Genomic DNA, 20,010 nt, shown 5'->3' with positions numbered 1-20,010 from the left:
CAAAAAATAAAAACTTCCATGAACTCACTATGCCCATCACGAAATACCTTGGGGTGTCTTCTTTCCAAAATGGGGTCACTTGTGGGGTAGTTCTACTGCCCTGGCATTCTAGGGGCCCTAATGTGTGGTAAGTAGTTTGAAATCAAAATGTGTAAAAAATGACCTGTGAAATCCTAAAGGTGCTCTTTGGAATGTGGGCCCATTTGCTCACCTAGGCTGCAAAAAAGTGTCACACATCTGGTATCGCCGTACTGAGGAGAAGTTGGGCAATGTGTTTTGGGGTGTCATTTTACATATACCCATGCTGGGTGAGAGAAATATCTCGGCAAAAGACGACTTTTCCAAATTTATTTATACAAAGTTGGCATTTGACCGAGATATTTATCTCACCCAGCATGTGTATATGTAAAATAACACCCCAAAACACATTGCCCAACTTCTCCCGAGTACGGAGATACCACATGTGTGACACTTTTTTGCAGCCTAGATGTGCAAAGGGGCCCAAATTCCTTTTATGAGGGCATTTTTAGACATTTGGATCCCAGACTTCTCACGCTTTAGGGCCCCTAAAATGCCAGGGCAGTATAAATACCCCACATGTGACCCTATTTTGGAAAGAAGATACCCCCAGGTATTCAATGAGGGGCATGGCGAGTTCATAGAAATGTATTTTTTTTGGCACAAGTAAGCGGAAATTGTTTTTTTTTTTTTTTCTCACAAAGTCTCCCTTTCCGCTAACTTGGGACAAAAATTTCAATCTTTCATGGACTCAATATGCCCCTCACGGAATACCTTGGGGTGTCTTCTTTCCGAAATGGGGTCACATGTGGGGTGTTTATACTGCCCTGGCATTTTAGGGGCCCTAAAGCGTGAGAAGAAGTCTGGAATATAAATGTCTAAAAATTTTTACGCATTTGGATTCCGTGAGGGGTATGGTGAGTTCATGTGAGATTTTATTTTTTGACACAAGTTAGTGGAATATGAGACTTTGTAAGAAAAAAAAAAAAAAAAAAAAACAATTTCCGCTAACTGACCCGTTCTTACTGTTTAGGGGTACTAGACAGGGGTGCCCACTGTCACCGCTTCTTTTCGCGGTGGCAGTGGAGCCCTTGGCGGAAGCTCTGAGAATGGCTGACACAGTTAAAGGTCTTAATTATGGACCTAGAATAGAAAAAGTGGCTTTGTATGCCGATGACTTGCTTTTATTCTTGGATGACTGGGGTCATTCTCTCCCTGCTGCAATGGCGATCATAAACCAATTTGGGAATATGTCTGGGTTGGTAATTAACCCCTTCCCGACCGCAATCTGTATATATACACGTGATAGCTGCACATACCCCGTGCAGCTACCACATATATAGACGTCAAGCCAGCTCTTTAATCCAAGCGCTGCAAAGCGCTTGGATTAAAGTTTCTGCCCCTGTCCTGTTGCTGTCACGGACAGCATACAGTTCAGTAATGCCGGCAAGGGACCAATCAGAGTGGCCCCTTGCTGAAAATCGATCCGCAGACCAACCAATCAGATCGCGGCAGTGAAAAAATGCCGGTTTCAGGCTCTGATCTGCGCTCTGCAGATCAGAGCCTGAAATCAGGTAATGTGTCCTCGTGCCCCCCCCCTCCCCGATCTGTGCCCCCCATGTGTGCCCCTTCAAGCCCCCCCTTGTGTCCGCCTGCTGCTGAATCCTGCTGCTTATCTCCTGCGGTCCGCCCCCTCCCCGTCCCATACATTCCTCCTGCCCCCTAAATGCTGGCCGTGACTCACTCAATGCTGGCCCCTCAATGCTGCCCGCTTTCCAGCGCTGCCCCCATGCCGTGCAGTCCCCCTGCTGTGTGTGATGGCGGCGGCTCCATTCCTGAGCCGCCGCCATCAGCAGAGAGTGTCAGCTGTATGCTGACACTCTTCCGTAACCCCATAGATGCCGCGGCATCCATGGGGTTAATAGAGGGAGGGGGCTCCCTCTCTCCACCATCGGGGCTGCTGCGTTGCCATGGCAACCGGACGCTTTGCCTACAGGGCATCTGATTGTATTATACTTTGCAATGCAAGAGCATTGCAAAGTATAGTACAGCTATCAGCCCCACTGGATCTTCAAGATCCAAGAGGGACTTGATAAAAATAAAAAAGTGAAAATAAAAATGAAATTTTTTTCCTATAAAAAAAAAGAAAAAAAAAAAAAAAAAAATACACATTAGGTATCACCGCGACCGTCTCTATAAATATATCACATGATAGACCCCGTCCGATAAACACCATAAAAATAAATTAAAAAACGGTGTAAAAAATTCAATTTTTGTCACCTTGCATCACAAAAAGTGCAACAGCAAGCGATCAAAAAGGCTTATGACCCCCAAAATAGTTCCAATCAAACCGTTACCCCATACCGCAAAAAATGATACCCTATTTAAGACAATCGCCCAAAAAATAAAAAATCTATGGCTCTCAGACTATGGAGACACTAAAAAATCATTTTTTTGGTTTCAGAAATGCTATTATTGTGTAAAACTTCAATAAATAAGAAAAAGTATACATATTAGGTATTGCCACGTCCGTAACGATCTGCTCTATAAAACTGTCATATGACCTAACCCCTCAGATAAACGCTGTAAAAATTAATAAATAAAAACTGTTCCAAAACAGCCAATTTTTTGGTCACCTTGCCCCATAAAGTGTAATAATGAATGATCAAAAAATCCTATGTACCCAAAAATGGTACCAATAATAACCTCAACTCTTTCTGCAAAAAACGAGCCCCTGCACAAGACGATCGGCAGAAAAATAAAAAACATGCGTTCAGAAAATGGAGACAAAAACTTAATTTCTTTTTCAAAATTGCTTTATGTAAAACTGAAACAAACAAAGAAGGTAGACATATTTGATATCATTGCGTCCGTAACAACCTGCTCTATAAAAATAGCACATGATCTACCCTGTCAGTTGAATCTTTTTAAAAAAAAAAAAAAAAAAAAAAACTGCCAAAACAGCCATTTTTCAGTTACCTTGCCTCACAAAAAACATAATATAGAGCAATTAAAAATCATATGTACCCCAAAATAGTACCAATAAAACTGGCACCTTATCCCCTAGTTTCCAAAATAGGGTCACTTTTTGGGAGTTTCTACTGTATGAGTGCATCAGAGGGGCTTTAAATGGGACATGGCATCTAAAACCAGTTTAGCAAAATCTGCCTTCCATAAACCATACAACGTTCCTTTCCTTCTGCGCCCTGCTGTGCGTCCTTACATCAGTTTACGACCACATATGGAGTGTTTCTGTAAACCGCAGAATCAGGGTAATAAATGTTGAGTTTTGTTTGGCTGTTAATCCTCAATGTGTTAAAGAAAAAAAATGTAATAAAATGGAAAATCTGCCAAAAAAAGTGACATTTTGAAATTTCATCTCCATTTTCCTTGAATTCTTGTGGAACACCTAAAGGGTTAACAAAGTTTTTAAAATCTGTTTTCAGTAACTTGAGGGGTGTAGTTTCTACAATGGGGTCATTTATGGGGGGTTTCTACTATGTAAGCCCCACAAAGTGACTTCAGACCTGAACCTGGTCCTTAAAAAGTGGGTTTTGGAAATTTTCTTAAAAATTAGAAGAATTGCTTCTAAACTTCTAAACCTTCTAACGTCCTAAAAAAATAAAATGACATTTCCAAAACGATGCCAACATAAAGTAGACATATGGGAAATGTTAAGTAGTAAATATTTTATTAGGTATGACTTTCTGTTTTAGAAGCAGAGAAATTGAAATTTTGAAAATTGAGAATTTTTCAATTTTTTTTATAAATTTGGTACTTTCATAAATAAAGGTGGAATATATTGACTCAAATTTATGACTATCATGAAGTACAATATGTCACGAGAAAACAATCTCAGAATGGCTTGGATAAATAAAAGTGTTCCAAAGCAATTACCACATAAAGTGACGCATGTCAGATTTGTAAATTTTGACCTGGACACTGGGGCATCAATGACCCTTGGTCATGAAAGGGTTAACTGGTCAAAATCTGCCCTTTTGCCCTTAGGAAGCAGTTATATTAGGCCTCCTCTAGATACGGGAGGGCTGCAGGTGGTGACGTCTCTAAAATATTTGGGGGTATGGGTAACTGCAAATTTAGGTGACTATGAACGTCTGAATCTGGTTCCAATGCTCACTGAATTTAGGAGGAAAGTACAGGCCTGGAGCAAATTACCTTTATCTGTGATAGGTCGAGTTAATCTCGTGAAAATGATATTAATGCTGAAACTTCTATACCTCCTACATAACGCACCAATCTGAATTCCACTTCGATTTTTTTAACACTGTTAACGCAATATTCAAAGATTTAATATGGAGGGGAGGTGTCCCTAGGATTAGACTTTCAACCCTTCAACGGCCCAAAACGCAAGGGGGATTGGCAGCGCCGGATCCTTGGTCTTATTATATTGCAGCCCAGTTGCAGCATTTCAGAGGATGGGGAGACAAACCCAAATTGAATAGTGCGGGGCACATTATCCAGCACTTATTGCACAGTTCGTGTTTATTGTCTGCCCTGGAGGATGGTTCGCTTCATTCTCATGGAACTCAATATTCATTGCTACGTATGATGCATAAAATATGGTGGAAAGCTAAAGAAAGGGCGAATGTTACCGGGTATAGTACCCACACACCTATATGGCCTAATTACCTATATTCTGAACTAGACAAAATTAGTGGAGTGCAACAATGGGGGCAATATGGGCTGGGTAAGATGGTTCAATTATTCTCGGACAAGGCATTGAAGAGTTTCGAAGTATTGAGACAGGAATTTAACATTCCGCATAGGTATTTTTATGTTTATCTGCAGTTGAGGCATGCTATTCAGACGCAAGAAAAGAAGGGAAAGATCCAGGCGGCAGCCAGATGTCCTATTATTGATTACACAGTGAGGGCAGGGTCCACTAGCGGGGTGATATTCCTCTATTACAACACACTCAGGGAGGAAGTTGATAAGTGTAACCCGTTGAAATTATATGAAAAATGAAAGGTAGATATCGAGGATCTAACGGAAGAGCAGTGGAGGGAAATCCTCAATGATGTACCAACGTCAGATGTATCTCCTGTATAGGGTTTATAGAACACCTGTACTATTATTCAAAATGGGGTATAGGGTAGATGATGTATGCCCACGCTGTAATATTGCGGGTGCAGACTTGATTCACCTTATGTGGAACTGCCCGCGCTTGAGGTGGTATTGGGATGGAATAGTGGAACTTATAAATAAGGTATTTCGCATTAGTTTAGAGGCTAGCTCACTGACGTGCTTACTAGGCTTTGTGAAAGTCCCTAGGCACATGATGAAAAAGAAGGTGGCGTTGATGAGAGAATACTATACACTATGTTCTTGTATAACAAATTTTCTTGAAAAAGCAATAAAAAATATCTGAATCAAAAAAAAAAAAATATTGAGCCGTTCCGTCACAAAGGGGTTAACTGTTTTTCTAATTGTGCTACTGGTATTTTCATTTTCACTTTGCGCTGGTCATCTAATAAAACGTATCTCTAAACTACTGAGAGGTGATAAGATAAGAACTGAGCTATACTGAGTGTTTAAGTGTAATGCCAAAGCGCAGAGATAAAGGAGCCCATCAGCTAGCCAAATGACGGAAAAGACAGAAAATCCACAGGCTGCTACTACTAGAGCATCTCAGTTCTGTATTAAAAATATGGAAACCATTTTTGTGTAAAGACCAATTGAAAAAATGATTTTTAGTACAATGCAATAATAAAAAAAATTGCCCCCAAAAGGTGTACATAGCCTTTAAGTGTATTGATTGTGCAAAAGTAATATTTTAGTATAGTAATTTTGGTATTACTATGCATAGGAATGAAGAGGTTTTCACACAGTTTCGGGAAATGTAATCAGTGGCAGGCTTCCACAAGCCATTTGTCCACTGAACCTTCACAGTGCGATCCTAAACAATCTGTTTTTAGGACACTAAATAATTTTACCAATTCACAATACACACCTGCAACAAGTACTATAATGTTTAACTGGTCCAGCCTTCTGTTATAGGAAATCATCTAGATAATAAAAAATACAGAACTTTGGACGTTCAGACTGCCAGCCAGCCTTGTCTTCTCTCCAAACTCTAGACTATCACTCTGCATGCCGAGCAGTAATGAGCAGTTAGAAACAAAATACTCTAAAAGCCCTCTTACCTGTTTGATGGCCTCCACCAAAGTTACAGTTTTTCCAGTGCCTGGTGGACCAAATATGAGAAAGGGAGCTGGTCTGGAGATTCCACTTACAATCTGCTTTACTGCCATGTACTGTTCTTGGTTATTCTCAAGATTTTGGTCATACAGTCTAGTAAAGGAAAAGTAAAGCTTACATCAACAGAATGATGGCATGTTATACAGGCACCTCAACAGGTGACATTTTTCTGTGTACATAATAAGTGTAATATTTGCCAAGTGCCTACCACTGTCACTCAGTGTGCCCCACGTCATGCATTTCTTTATCGCACCAGCACAGTACATATAGAGCAATTAATGGACATCCCTAGTCCAGTATACTGGGAGAGCTGCTTGCTAGCAGCTTTCCATTTAGGACCATAGAGAGGGAAATGACGAGCTGCCCCCTCCCCCATTCCCCCCCCCCCAATGACCTCTCTAAGACTTAAATGGGTTTTGTAACTTCATCCAGTGGGATTCATCATGTAGAAAAAGTTAATACAAGGCATTTAATAATGTATTGTTATTATCCATATCGCTTCTTTGCTGGCTAGATTAACTTTTCCATCACATTATACACTGTTTATTTCCATGGTTATGACCACCCTGGAATCAATCAGTGGTGGTAGTGCTTGCACACTCTAGGAAAAAAAATGCCAGCCTCTGGTGACCGGGACTTTGGGAGCTCACATAGGCTGGGGCTCCCCCCCCCCCCCTATAGTGTGCAAGCACAGCCATGCTGATTGATTGCAGCATGATCATAACCATGGTAACGAGAGGCGTTTAATGTGATGGAAAAATGAATCCAGCCAGTGAAGGAGGCAATATGCATAATAACAAAACATTAGTAAGAGCCTTGTATTAACTATGTCTACATAATAAAGGCTATTTGCTGAAGTGACAGAACCACTTTAATAGAATATAGGTTGTCCTGATAGGAAAACCACTTAAAGTGTTGTCTAAACCGAGCCAAGAAATGAAGACAAGGAATTACCTCAGGTTGTCTGTATTAACAATACATTGCTGGCGTGCTCCAGTTGGGAACAGACATTCTTGCAGGTTTTTCTTTTTGACCAAGTCAACTGCCCGGTGTTGAACAGTCAGCGGCATGCGGTTAAAAGTAAATGTGACATCAAACAGCATTCCTGAAATAAATTTCTGCACAAGACTAAAAAAAAAAAAAAAAAAAATATTATATAATATACATATAAACAGACTCATTAGTAATATTCCATAAATGAGTCATCTACATGGGTTTATTGCTTTCCTCAAATTGATGACCTATCTGACTCCCAGACACTTTATAGGCATTTTTCTAAGGTCTATGTAAATTGTCTTTTTTGCTCTCTTAGGAGGCTAGAATATGAGATCTTGTAGCTTACATTGTAGTTCAACAGCACTACATTGTAAGCCTGGTTTTCTGCAGGCCTCAATAGGAACTACAGCTCTAACACTGGGTCTATTCAGAGAGGTCAAGGATCAGGGACGGACCACACTCCTATGCCCAAGCAGCCAACAGCTATAGCGTGAATACGAAAACGAGACTAATATAAAATAGCAAAAACAAACCACACCTTCCCCCTTTCCCCAAGGGCACCTTTTCTGAGAAGGACTTCAAGAATCGCACACAAATCAGACAAACATTGTGAAACTAAACAGTCAACATCTACCATTACCCACTCCCTCCCCTCTCACCCTAATCAAATCAAAAGATCAAAGATTCCAACAATTCCATTTATGTTACGCCACTACTATCTAATAGACTAAGGAGTCCTATGCTTGGTACTCCCAATAAGCCACCTTTTCCCCTAAATCCTCATGGCGCACCGACTAACATTATATTACTAAGGCTAGAGAAATGTGTGAAATCTAACACGACTATTCACGTCGAGCCAATCGTCCCAGATGTAATTAAAAAAAAAATAGCTCTTCAAAAGATATTTCTTCACTAGACAGTTTATCTAATAATCACCACCCACTCTGTTTCCTATTCCAGCCTGGATCTTTTTTTTTAGTGTTACCTCCCAGTTTAACGCTAGATTTTAGATCACATCTCACCCTTCACCAGAACACGACAGAGTGCCTCTCCCTACCCACTCTTCGGATAAATTTATCGAGTATGGAGATTTTGAACACCTTGATTTCCACACCAGGCCCCTCTCGCATAACTCCAAAATCTGCCCAACCATTGAAAAAAAAAAAAATCACCAATTTTTACAGTCCGATCTCAAAACAGAAGAAAAACACCAAACCCCGCCATAGAGGAACTAGAGGAGACAGCTAACGTAATGCCAACAAAAAAACGTAACTCTTTATAGACCTTAACCAATTTAATAGGAAATGGACTCTCCAACGCCACTTTAGAATAAAAAATTCTCTCAACCACGAGACCCCTTGCCCAGAAAGTTCCTAACTAATAGATCCTATTGCCACAAATTCAGCTGTTGATCACAAATTTAAACGGATCTGCATCAGATCCCACAAACACAATTACTGCTATTAAGCCACTATTAAAGAATAAATCATCTTTCTACCCGTTGGAAAGGGCTATTATAATATGGTGATGGGGGACTTGAAAGATGCCTTTTCTACTCAAGATCCCCCCAAACCCTCAGTTAGCAAAAAAAGAAAAAAATATCTATGATCCTGAACCCAATAACCTGAGCCCGTACTTACAAAAAGCTTAGACGAAATCTTTCACCCCACCTTAGCACGATTTTATTTTCTACCGAAAATACATAAGTCCCTAGTTAACCCTTCCGGACAACCCATAATATCCAGATATCGCTTACATCTAATTTATCTGAATATATTGATGGAATCCTCCAAAGATATGATGGTAATGTAATAACGTATCTCAGAGATTCATCACACCATCAATATCCTGGAAAATATCAAATGGCAAGAGAACTTTGTGTGGGTGACCTTAGATGTTACATCATTTTACAGCAACATAATACACTCATTGGGCATTAGAGCAGTCAAAGAATTCATAGATGCCGATACCTCTATGTCACAAGTACAAAGGGATTTTGTCCTTAAAGAGGACCTTTCACTAGAATAAAAAAATCTAAACTAAAAGCATACAGACATGGAGAGCGGCGCCCAGGGATCTCCCTACACTTATTATCCCTGGGCGCCGCTCCGTTCTCCCGGTATAGGCTCCGGTATCTTCATATGTTCGGCTTAACTGGGTGGAGCCTGCCAGAGTCTCCTTCTCCCAGGCTGGAGTGCTGGCCAATCGCAGCGCTCAGCTCATAGCTGCGATTGGCCAGCACTCCAGCCTGGGAGAAGGAGACGCCGGCAGGCTCCACCCAGTTGAGCCGAACATATGAAGATACTGGAGCCTATACCGGGAGAACGGAGCGGTGCCCAGGGATAATAGTAAGTGCAGGGAGATCCCTGGGCGCCGCTCTCCATGTCTGTATGCTTTTAGTTTAGATTTTTTATTCTAGTGAAAGGTCCTCTTTAAATCCATTAACTTCATTTTGCTAGACGACGACTTCTCATATAACAATACAATCTACATACAAGAAAAAGGGATGGCGATGGGGACCAAGTTCGCCCATCATACGCAAATTTACTTATGGGCTCTTTTGAGAGACATATAGGCCTACTTAGTCACTCTAATGTCGTCTTCTATAAAAAGATATAGACCACATTATCCTAATATGGAATGGGAATACAACTGAATTGGAATCCTTTTTAGGGACAATTAACGCGAATAACTGGAATTTGAGTTTCACGCTAGAATGTCACCCGAGGGAGGCCACTTTTCTAGATTTTCATCTTAGCAGCATCGGCAACCAAATTTCCACCAAAACATACTTCAAAAATGTCGATGCAAATAGCTAGTTAGACTTCAAAAGCTGTCACCACCATAAATGGAAATCTAATCTACCATTTAGCCAAATGAAAAGAATTAGACGCAACTGCTCAGACGATACTGTAATGAAGGAACAAATAGAAAGTTTGAGTACTAGGCTTACAAAAAAAAAAAAAGCTACCCCGCCCAACTCAGAATCCAAAAATAGGGTCCTCAAATTGAACCAAAAGAACAGTCTTAAACAAAAGACTAGTCCTCAAATCCAGTCACTGATTCAAACCAGGTTTAAAATCACAAAATATAAATCGCAACCATAAATTGATTAGACAAATCTTAATGAAAGACCCTATATTCTCAGTCTGCAGGGAAGAAAAAAAAAAATTATATTATATTATATTATATAATATAATATAATATATATATATATATATATATATATATATATATATATATATATATACTCCCGCCAGCCCCAAAAACAATCCATCTCAAACACAGCCCCACAAGGACGAGAAAGAAGAGGGTTTGTTCAAATGTGGGGCTCAAATGCATGTGTTCTATCACTTATGCTATTGGTGAAGTCCAGATACCACATCCCATAAATAAAATTTATTTACAACACCGTATGACTTGTGGCAGCATGAACATAATATATTTACTACAATGTCCCTGCAATCTCTACTATGTAGGCCACACAATCCAAACGCTGCGTGAGCGAATGAACGACCATCGGCCTAATATTCGCAGGAAGACCACCACCCACAGTGTGTCACGCCATTTTGCAGTGAGACATTGTGGCAACCCGGCCGGCCTCAGAGTGACCCCTCCCCTTCAAACAATTGTGTAGAAAGGAGATGTTCTGGGATTTTCAATTGAAACCTCGCAGGATGGTGATTGGTGGTGTATTATCACACCACTGATCACCATCCTGTTCCGGCCTTAATGAATCTCTCGAATACATCAATTACTAAGCCCTTTCATTCACCTAATCCTCGTTGTCACGACACTAGCACCACGGTTTTACGTGCACCATTTATTTGGATTTTTTAAGCTTTTTATGTGTACAATTTATCTGATGTTCAGTATAAAAACTCAAGACCAGATAAAAAATAAAAAATAAAATTTGACATTTCACATGTATTTTTATTTAATCTATGAAATTATTTTAACCTGTTACGGACAAAGGGCATACGAACACAGGGCCCCGAGTAGGCGATCGCAGCAAACCACAGGTCAATTCAGACCTGCGGTTTGCTGCGTTTCCGGGAATTCGGGTTTCTGGGGACCAGATTACCCAGAACAGGATGGTGATCAGTGGTGTGATAATACACCACCAATCACCATCCTGCGATCATGAGAGGTGATGCGACATCACCTCTCAGGATCGGCTCTGACTGGTCGGCTGCAGGGGCGGGCATTTCAAATTAGAGCAGCTCTCCTCTCCTCCTCTTCAGTCCGGGGAGCCAAGGAGAGAGGAGCGCTGCACATCGATCTCCAGCCAGCACCCCCATCTATCCAGGGATCACCCCATCTGTGCCCCAGCACCTTCCATCTGTGCAATCAGGTATTTAGGGAAAGGTTAGGGACAGGTTAGGTTAGGCAGAGATATAAAGGGAAAGTTAGTGAAGGAAAAAAATAAAATAAAATTGCATCACCCCAAATCGGGTGTCTGGGGTGCACAGCACAGATGTGTGACCCTACACCTCCCAGGGGTGCTGCAGCTTGCCCCCCCCCCCTTTCTACCCACAACTTTTTTTGGGGCTCAAGCAGTTTTTTTTTTTGTGCATACACCGACAGTGGCCAGCACTCTTAGCTTCCAGCCACTGTTAGTGCATCGCACACCCCACCATTGATCAACTTCGGACGGCTGATTTTCTTTTTCAAATTTCACGCACACACATGCAGACACTCCCCTATGGCCCGCCGGATGTTCTCGGCCGAGGAGGCATACGCCCAGCTTGCCTCCGACTCAGAGTCCTAGTGAGGACGAGGATGACCACACTTTCCTTTTGTCATCCGCGTCCTCCTCATCATCTAGCGATGAGCCCCCCAAGGCGGAGACGCCGCCAGGGGGAGCAAGGGGACCGCCATGCTAGGGACCCTGTAGCCCACCCTAGTATGAGCAGCTCTTGTGCTCATACTAGTTTTCCAGCCCACCAGTTAAATCCACTGGAGCCCCCTGCCGATAAAGTTGTCTGGTGTGGCCCAGAGCGTTTTGAGCCCGTGATTTTTGATTTTGTAGGCCAACCAGGAATTCAGATTTCCACAGTGGGCATCACTGAATAAGACTACTTGAGTCTTTTTTTCAGTGACCACTTTGTAAATCTAATGGTGGAGCAAACAAACCTGTACGCCCAGCTTTTTGCTCAACACCCGGGCTTCTTTTTGGCTAGGCCCGGTGGCTGGACTCAGGTCAGTGCAGCCAAGATGAGGACATTTTTGGGTCTCGTGCTGCACATGGGCCTAGTCAAGAAACCTAGTGTCAGGCATTACTGGAGTGGGTACGTCCTCTACCAGACCCTACTTTACAGTACGGCCATGACACGTACCCGGTTTGAGGCGACCAGTACAAAATCAGGCCGGCCATCGATCACTTTGGGGCCAAATTTGTACAGGCCTATGTACCTGGAAGGGAGGTCGCGGTTGATGAGTCTCATTGCTTTCAAGGGGAGACTAATTTTCCGCCAGAATGTGCCCTCTAAGCGGGCGAGGTATGGTGTGAAGCTGTACAAACTTTGTGAGAGTACCTCAGGGTACACTTACAAGTTTCGTGTGTACGAGGGGAGAGATTCCCGTATTCAACCCCCAGAATTTCCCCCCACTCTGGGTATTAGCGGGAAACTTGTGTGGGACCTTATGCACCCACTGCTAGATAAAGGTTACCACCTGTACGTGGATAACTTTTATACTAGTATCCCCTTCTTCCAGTCCCTCGCTGACAGATCCACGTCCGCTTGTACGATAGTGCGGAAAAATCAACGCGGCCTCCCTACCCACCCCTCCAGGTACCTATCCCCAGGGGTGAGACACGTGCCCTTACCAGTGAAAACCTGTTGCTGTCAGATATAAGGACAAGAGGGATGTCCTTGTACTGTCCACAATTCATGGTAACGGCATCACCCCTGTCCTTGTGCGAGGTACCGCGGCAACAGTTCTCAAGCCAAATTGTATCGTCGACTACAATCGGTATATGGGAGGAGTTCTCTCTGATCAAGTCCTCAAGCCATATAACGCCATGAGCAAAACCCGGGCATGGTACAAAAAAGTTGCGGTCTACTTGGTACAGGTTGCCTTGTACAACTCTTTTGTGCTGTCCCGGAGCGCTGGCAACACAGGGACATTCCTTCAGTTCAATCAGGCAGTCCTCAAGGCCCTGATCTTTTCTGACCGGGAAAGAGCAGGCTGGAGTACCTCGGGAACTGGAGGCGCCCGGATCGTCCCTGGCCAACACTTTCCAGGTGTGGTCCCCCATACTGGAAAGAAGGGACGGACCCAAAAAAAAAGTGCAGAGTGTATCGCAGGAGGGGGATACGGAAGGACACCACTACTCAGTGTGACACGTGCCCCGATCATCTGAGCCTCTGCATGATTGTTGCTTCAGGGAGTACCACACTTCCATGGAGTACTAAATGGATATCCCAATTTAGCCACGGACAAAGCGGATAAAAAAAACTGGTTCTCAGACTTGACACAAAAAAAAAAAATTCAAAAATATTTAGTAAAACTAGAAAAAAAAAAAATGTTTACATATTAGGAATTGCCGCGTCCATAATCTGCTCTATGAAAATACCCCCCCAACCCCTCAGATGAACACAAAAAAAAAAAAAAAAGCCAAATTTTCCATTTTAATCAGTTTTTTTTTCAAATAACAAAACAATATTAAGTTTTGTTAACAGCCAAACAAAAACTTTAGATTTATTACCCTCATTCTGCAGTTTACAGAAACGCCCCATATGTGGTCGTAAACTGCTGCATGACCAAACGGCAGGGCGCAGAAGGAAAGGAACGCCGTATGGTTTCTGGAAGGCAGATTTTGATGGCCTTATTTTTGGCACCATGTCCCATTTGAAGCCCCCTGATGCAACCCTAGAGTAAAAACTCCATAAAAGCGACCCCATCTAAGAAACTACATCCATCAAGGTATTCAAAACTGATTTTACAAAGTCGTTAACTCTATAGGTGTTCCACAAGAGTTATTGGCAAATGGACATGAAATTTCAGAATTTCTATTTATGGTGTCCTTGCCTCACAAAAATGTAATATAGATAAACCAAAAATCATATGTACCCTAAAAATAGTCCCAACAAAACTGCCACCTAACCCGTAGTTTCCAAAATGGGGTAGCTTTTATGGAGTTTCTACTCTAGGAGTGCATCAGGGGGGCTTCAAATGGGACATGGTGTAAATAAACCAGTCCAGCAAAATCTGCCTTCCAAAAATCATACGGCGCACCTTTCCCTCTACGCCCTACTGTGTTCCCATAGTTTACGGCCACATATGGGGCGTTTCTACAAACTAAAGAATCAGGGCAATAAATATAGCATTTTGTTTGGCTGTTAACCCTTGCTTTGTTACTGAAAAAAAAAATGGATTAAAATGGAAAACTTGCGAAAAAAATTGAAATCAAATCCCATTTGACAATAACTTGTGCAACACCTAAAGGGTTAACAACGTTTGTGAAATCAGTTTTGAATACCTTGAGGGGTATAGTTTCTAGTAGGGTTGTCCCGATACCGATACTAGTATCGGTATCGGGACCGATTCCGAGTTTTCTCGGCGGTACTCAGCCGCCGATACCCCGCCCCGATACATAAATAGAATACTATGGGCGTAACTATGGGCGGGGCCCGGTGCAGTCACTGTACTCTTACACCGGGCCCCGCCGCTCACCGAAGTATTTATAAACGTGAATCCTTATCCTGTTGTTAAGTTGAACTAACTCTGCGCTCTCCCATGTTCCCCTGTATCCCCACAGCACTTACTTAAGCTTCCATAGCAGGCAGAGCAGACGGCAGCAGTAACGTCACTCACTGACGTAGAGCGCCTGCTCCGCCCACTTTATGAGTGAAGCAGGCGGAGCAGGCGCGCGACGTCAGTGAGTGACGTTACTGGTGCCGTCCGCTCTGCCTGCTATGGAAGCTTAAGTAAGTGCTGTGGGGATACAGGGGGATACAGGGGAACATGGGAGAGGGCAGCGTTAGTTCAACTTAACAACAGGATAAGGATTCACGTTTATAAATACTTCGGTGAGCGGCGGGGCCCGGTGTATTGGGGGACACTGTTATGAGGGGGATCTGTGGATGACATATAGCAGTGTCATCCACAGATCCTCCCCATAACAGTTCCATCCACAGATCCCCCACCAAATAACAATGCCATCCTCAGATCCCCCCACCCCATAACAATGCCATCCACAGATATCCCACCCCATAGCAGTACCATCCACAGATCCCCATAACAGTGCCATCCACAGATCCCCCATAACAGTGCCATCCACAGATCCCCATAACAGTGCCATCCACAGATCCCCCATAACAGTGCCATCCACAGATCCCCATAACAGTGCCATCCACAGATCCCCCATAACAGTGCCATCCACAGATCCCCCATAACAGTGCCATCCACAGATCCCCCATAACAGTGCCATCCACAGATCCCCCATAACAGTGCCATCCACAGATCCCCCATAACAGTGCCATCCACAGATCCCCCATAACAGTGCCATCCACAGATCCCCCATAACAGTGCCATCCACAGATCCCCCATAACAGTGCCATCCACAGATCCCCATAACAGTGCCATCCACAGATCCCCCATAACAGTGCCATCCACAGGTCCCCCATAACAGTGCCATCCACAGATCCCCCACATGACAGTGCGTCATCCACAGATCCACAGATCCCCCAAAACGGTCACATGACATTTAAAAAAAGTATCGGTATTCGGTATCGGTGACTACTTGAAAAAAAGTATCGGTACTTGTACTCGGTCCTAAAAAAGTGGTATCGGGACAACCCTAGTTTCTAGTATGGGGTCATTTTTGGGTGTTTTTTATTATGTAAGCCTCACAAAATGACTTCAGACCAGAACTGGTTCCTAAAAATTGGGTTTTTGAAAAATTTCAAGATTTGCTTCTAAACTTCTAAGCCTCGTAACGTCCCAAAAAACTAAAATGTCATTCCCAAAATGATCCAACCATTAATAAGACATATGGGGAATGTAAAGTAATAACTATTTTTGGAGGTATTACTATGTATTATAGAAGTAGAGAAATTGTAAAAAAAATTGCAAATTTCCAAGTTTCTAATTTTTGGTAAATTTAGCATTTTTTTTTATAAATAAAAATTAATTTTTTTACTTCATTTTACCACTTTCATGAAGTACAATATGTGACGAAAAAAACTGTCTCAGAATGGCCTGGATAAGTAAAAGCGTTTTAAAGTTATTACCACTTAAAGTGACACTGGTCAGATTTGCAAAAAATGGCCTGGTCCTTAAGGCAAAATAAGGCTGTGTCCTTAAGGAGTTATTCATATCATTAAGAATATTTCCTTTTCATATATGTATCAATCTTTATTTATATCCATACCCACATGTTCTTCTATTCCTTTTTATTATGCATATCTATTAAGTATATCCCCCTAATATTAAGTAAATCCCCCTATATACCTTTTATTAAGTATATTCCTCTAATATGTATATTCCCTGTGACTATGTCTAGTCCCCTGCTATTAATACGATTTGATCTTATTAGACCTATTTTCTTTATATGTCATATTAACACAGCCAGGTCTCTGTAACCATGATAGTAATTACTATTGTTTCCAATCAAATCATGACCTGTACAATTCCCCAAGTACCCAACCACAGGGGGAACTCTGTTGTCCGGGATATAGGCTGCGCTTCATGCTCACTGACCAGAAATTTTTCTGGCGAGTTCCACAGTGTAGCGCATCGGAAGTGTGTGGTGCATTCCACAGTTAGACGCATCAGACCACAAGTTCGGCCTCTCGTGCCGCACGCACAGCCGGATGTGTCGTGTGGAGCATACCTGCTCCCGTCCCTGAGCACTGCCCGGTCTTTGTAACTTGGAGAGCTTTGATATTGCATATAAACTAGGTATGTGTATTGTATGTATTTCCTGTATGTTGCTCCTGATGAAGGGGTTGTGCCAAATACACCCCGAAACGCATTAAGCTGGCTATATCGTCAATAAAAGAATTTAAACAGAAGCCCATGTGGATGTGGCTGCCTTCAACTTCCACCATTCTACAAACTATCCTGGATGGATAGATAATAAATTGAGATAGATAGATAGACGAATGATGAGGCAGCACTTCCAGTATAGAGTGAACGGGTGAGGACCCCAAACTTTATTCAAGCAACGTTTCGGCCTGCTCAATGAGGCCTTTCTCAAGCTACATAACAGTGCATATAACAAGGTATATATACCCACCAATCAATACAAATCAATTACAATCAGTGGTTAGGCGTGACTCACTCCAGTCAAGTCACGTGATCATTAACCATATAAACACATGACATAAGTGTATAGTAAACATTCTCATGTTGCAAGCATACAAACATTTCATAAGTGATCATAATGATATCAAAACTAATATATAGAGGTAGATCTCTGTGCATCCATTACATTTAAATAGAATATATATCTCTCTAATCAATACATGATTACCCATAATATTCTTTACGGTAAGAGCAGTGAGACTATGGAACTCTCTGCCTGAGGAGGTGGTGATGGCGAGTACAATAAAGGAATTCAAGAGGGGCCTGGACGTATTTCTGGAGCTTAATAATATTACAGGCTATAGCTACTAGAGAGGGGTCGTTGATCCAGGGAGTTATTCTGATTGCATGATTGGAGTCGGGAAGGAATTTTTTATTCCCCTAAAGTGGAGAAAATTGGCTTCTACCTCACAGGGTTTTTTATTTTTTTTTTGTGTGCGTTCCTCTGGATCAACTTGCAGGATAACAGGCCGAACTGGATGGACAAATGTCTTTTTTCGGCCTTATGTACTATGTTACTAATAGACACTGTGCAGAAAGTGTTGAGTGCATATAGGGTTAAAAACATCAGTTACTGGTACAGCTGTACCTTATCATAAGTTAAAAACAACAGCACGGAGCTCACCACACTTAGACACTTGAAACCGGCCGGCATTGGCGTCCCCTGGTCGACGATGCGCATGCGCCGAGCCAGACGTCAGAGGCCACGCCCCCCGACACAGCCGCGCTCACACGTGACCGCTCCATGGACCGCAGAGTCATCCCCTGGAGCGCACCGCAAGAGAAACAGCCGTGAGGGGAGGGAGGCCAGGACATGTGACTCAGCGTCAGACGCACAGCACACGGGGGTGTGTATTAGTGACCATGGTGATGTAAACAATAAGGAGACATGCGGGCATACGCACTGTCACTAGGACGCGTATATGTGCACACAATCCAAATAGCAGTGCACCTGCAAGTACATATAGCTGGCATTTGTCCATCCAGTTCGGCCTGTTATCCTGCAAGTTGATCCAGAGGAACGCACAAAAAAAAAAACGTGAGGTAGAAGCCAATTTTCTCCACTTTAGGGGAATAAAAAATTCCTTCCCGACTCCAATCATGCAATCAGAATAACTCCCTGGATCAACGACCCCTCTCTAGTAGCTATAGCCTGTAATATTATTAAGCTCCAGAAATACGTCCAGGCCCCTCTTGAATTCCTTTATTGTACTCGCCATCACCACCTCCTCAGGCAGAGAGTTCCATAGTCTCACTGCTCTTACCGTAAAGAATATTATGGGTAATCATGTATTGATTAGAGAGATATATAATCTATTTAAATGTAATGGATGCACAGAGATCTACCTCTATATATTAGTTTTGATATCATTATGATCACTTATGAAATGTTTGTATGCTTGCAACATGAGAATGTTTACTATACACTTATGTCATGTGTTTATATGGTTAATGATCACGTGACTTGACTGGAGTGAGTCACGCCTAACCACTGATTGTAATTGATTTGTATTGATTGGTGGGTATATATACCTTGTTATATGCACTGTTATGTAGCTTGAGAAAGGCCTCATTGAGCAGGCCGAAACGTTGCTTGAATAAAGTTTGGGGTCCTCACCCGTTCACTCTATACTGGAAGTGCTGCCTCATCATTCGTTTGATATATTTCGTGGAGGAAGAGCCGACCTCTGTGGGGACCTTGCACCCGGTACATCGTATCTGACTGTGCTGCTGCACAGTGTGTGTGTGTGTGTGTGTGTGTGTGTGTGTGTGTGTGTGTGTGTGTGTGTGTGTGTGTGTGTGTGTGTGTGTGTGTATGTATGTATGTATGTATGTATGTATGTATGTATGTATGTATGTATGTATGTATGTATGTATATATATATATATATATATATATATATATATATATATATATATATATATATATATATATATATATATATATATACACACACACACATACACACACACAAAATAAAGGGAACACAAAAATAACATATCCTAGATCTGAGTTAATTAAATATTCTTCTGAAATACTTTGTTCTTTACATAGTTGAATGTGCCGACGACAAAATCACACAAAAATAAAAAAATGGAAATCAAATTTTTAAACCCATGGAGGTCTGGATTTGGAGTCACACTCAAAATTTAAGTGGAAAAACACACTACAGGCTGATCCAACTTTGATGTAATGTCCTTAAAACAAGTCAAAATGAGGCTCAGTAGTGTGTGTGGCCTCCACGTGCCTGTATGACCTCCCTACAACGCCTGTGCATGCTCCTGATGAGGTGGCGGACGGTCTCCTGAGGGATCTCCTCCCAGACCTGGACTAAAGCATCTGCCAACTCCTGGACAGTCTGTGGTGCAATGTGACGATGGTGGATAGAGCGAGACATGATGTCCCAGATGTGCTCAATTGGATTCAGGTCTGGGAACGGGCAGGCCAGTCCATAGCATCAA

At 42.3% G+C, this 20,010-nt stretch overlaps 1 protein-coding gene across 1 annotated transcript in view; it reads right to left on the bottom strand.

The window, feature by feature from the left end:
* Positions 1-20,010, bottom strand: part of LOC120994969 (putative helicase MOV-10) — a 265,367-nt gene that overhangs the window by 32,775 nt on the left and 212,582 nt on the right. Inside the window, exons 10-11 of the mRNA XM_040423881.1 lie at positions 7,192-7,365; positions 6,183-6,330 (exon numbers count right to left, since the gene is read on the bottom strand). Coding sequence (XP_040279815.1) covers positions 6,183-6,330; positions 7,192-7,365 — 322 coding nt within the window. The remainder of the gene's footprint in view (positions 1-6,182; positions 6,331-7,191; positions 7,366-20,010) is intronic.

This window comes from Bufo bufo, chromosome 3, assembly GCF_905171765.1.
Source record: "Bufo bufo chromosome 3, aBufBuf1.1, whole genome shotgun sequence".
In the NCBI taxonomy this organism is placed as follows: Eukaryota; Metazoa; Chordata; class Amphibia; order Anura; family Bufonidae; genus Bufo; species Bufo bufo.
This window is presented reverse-complemented; position numbering and strand designations above follow the sequence as displayed.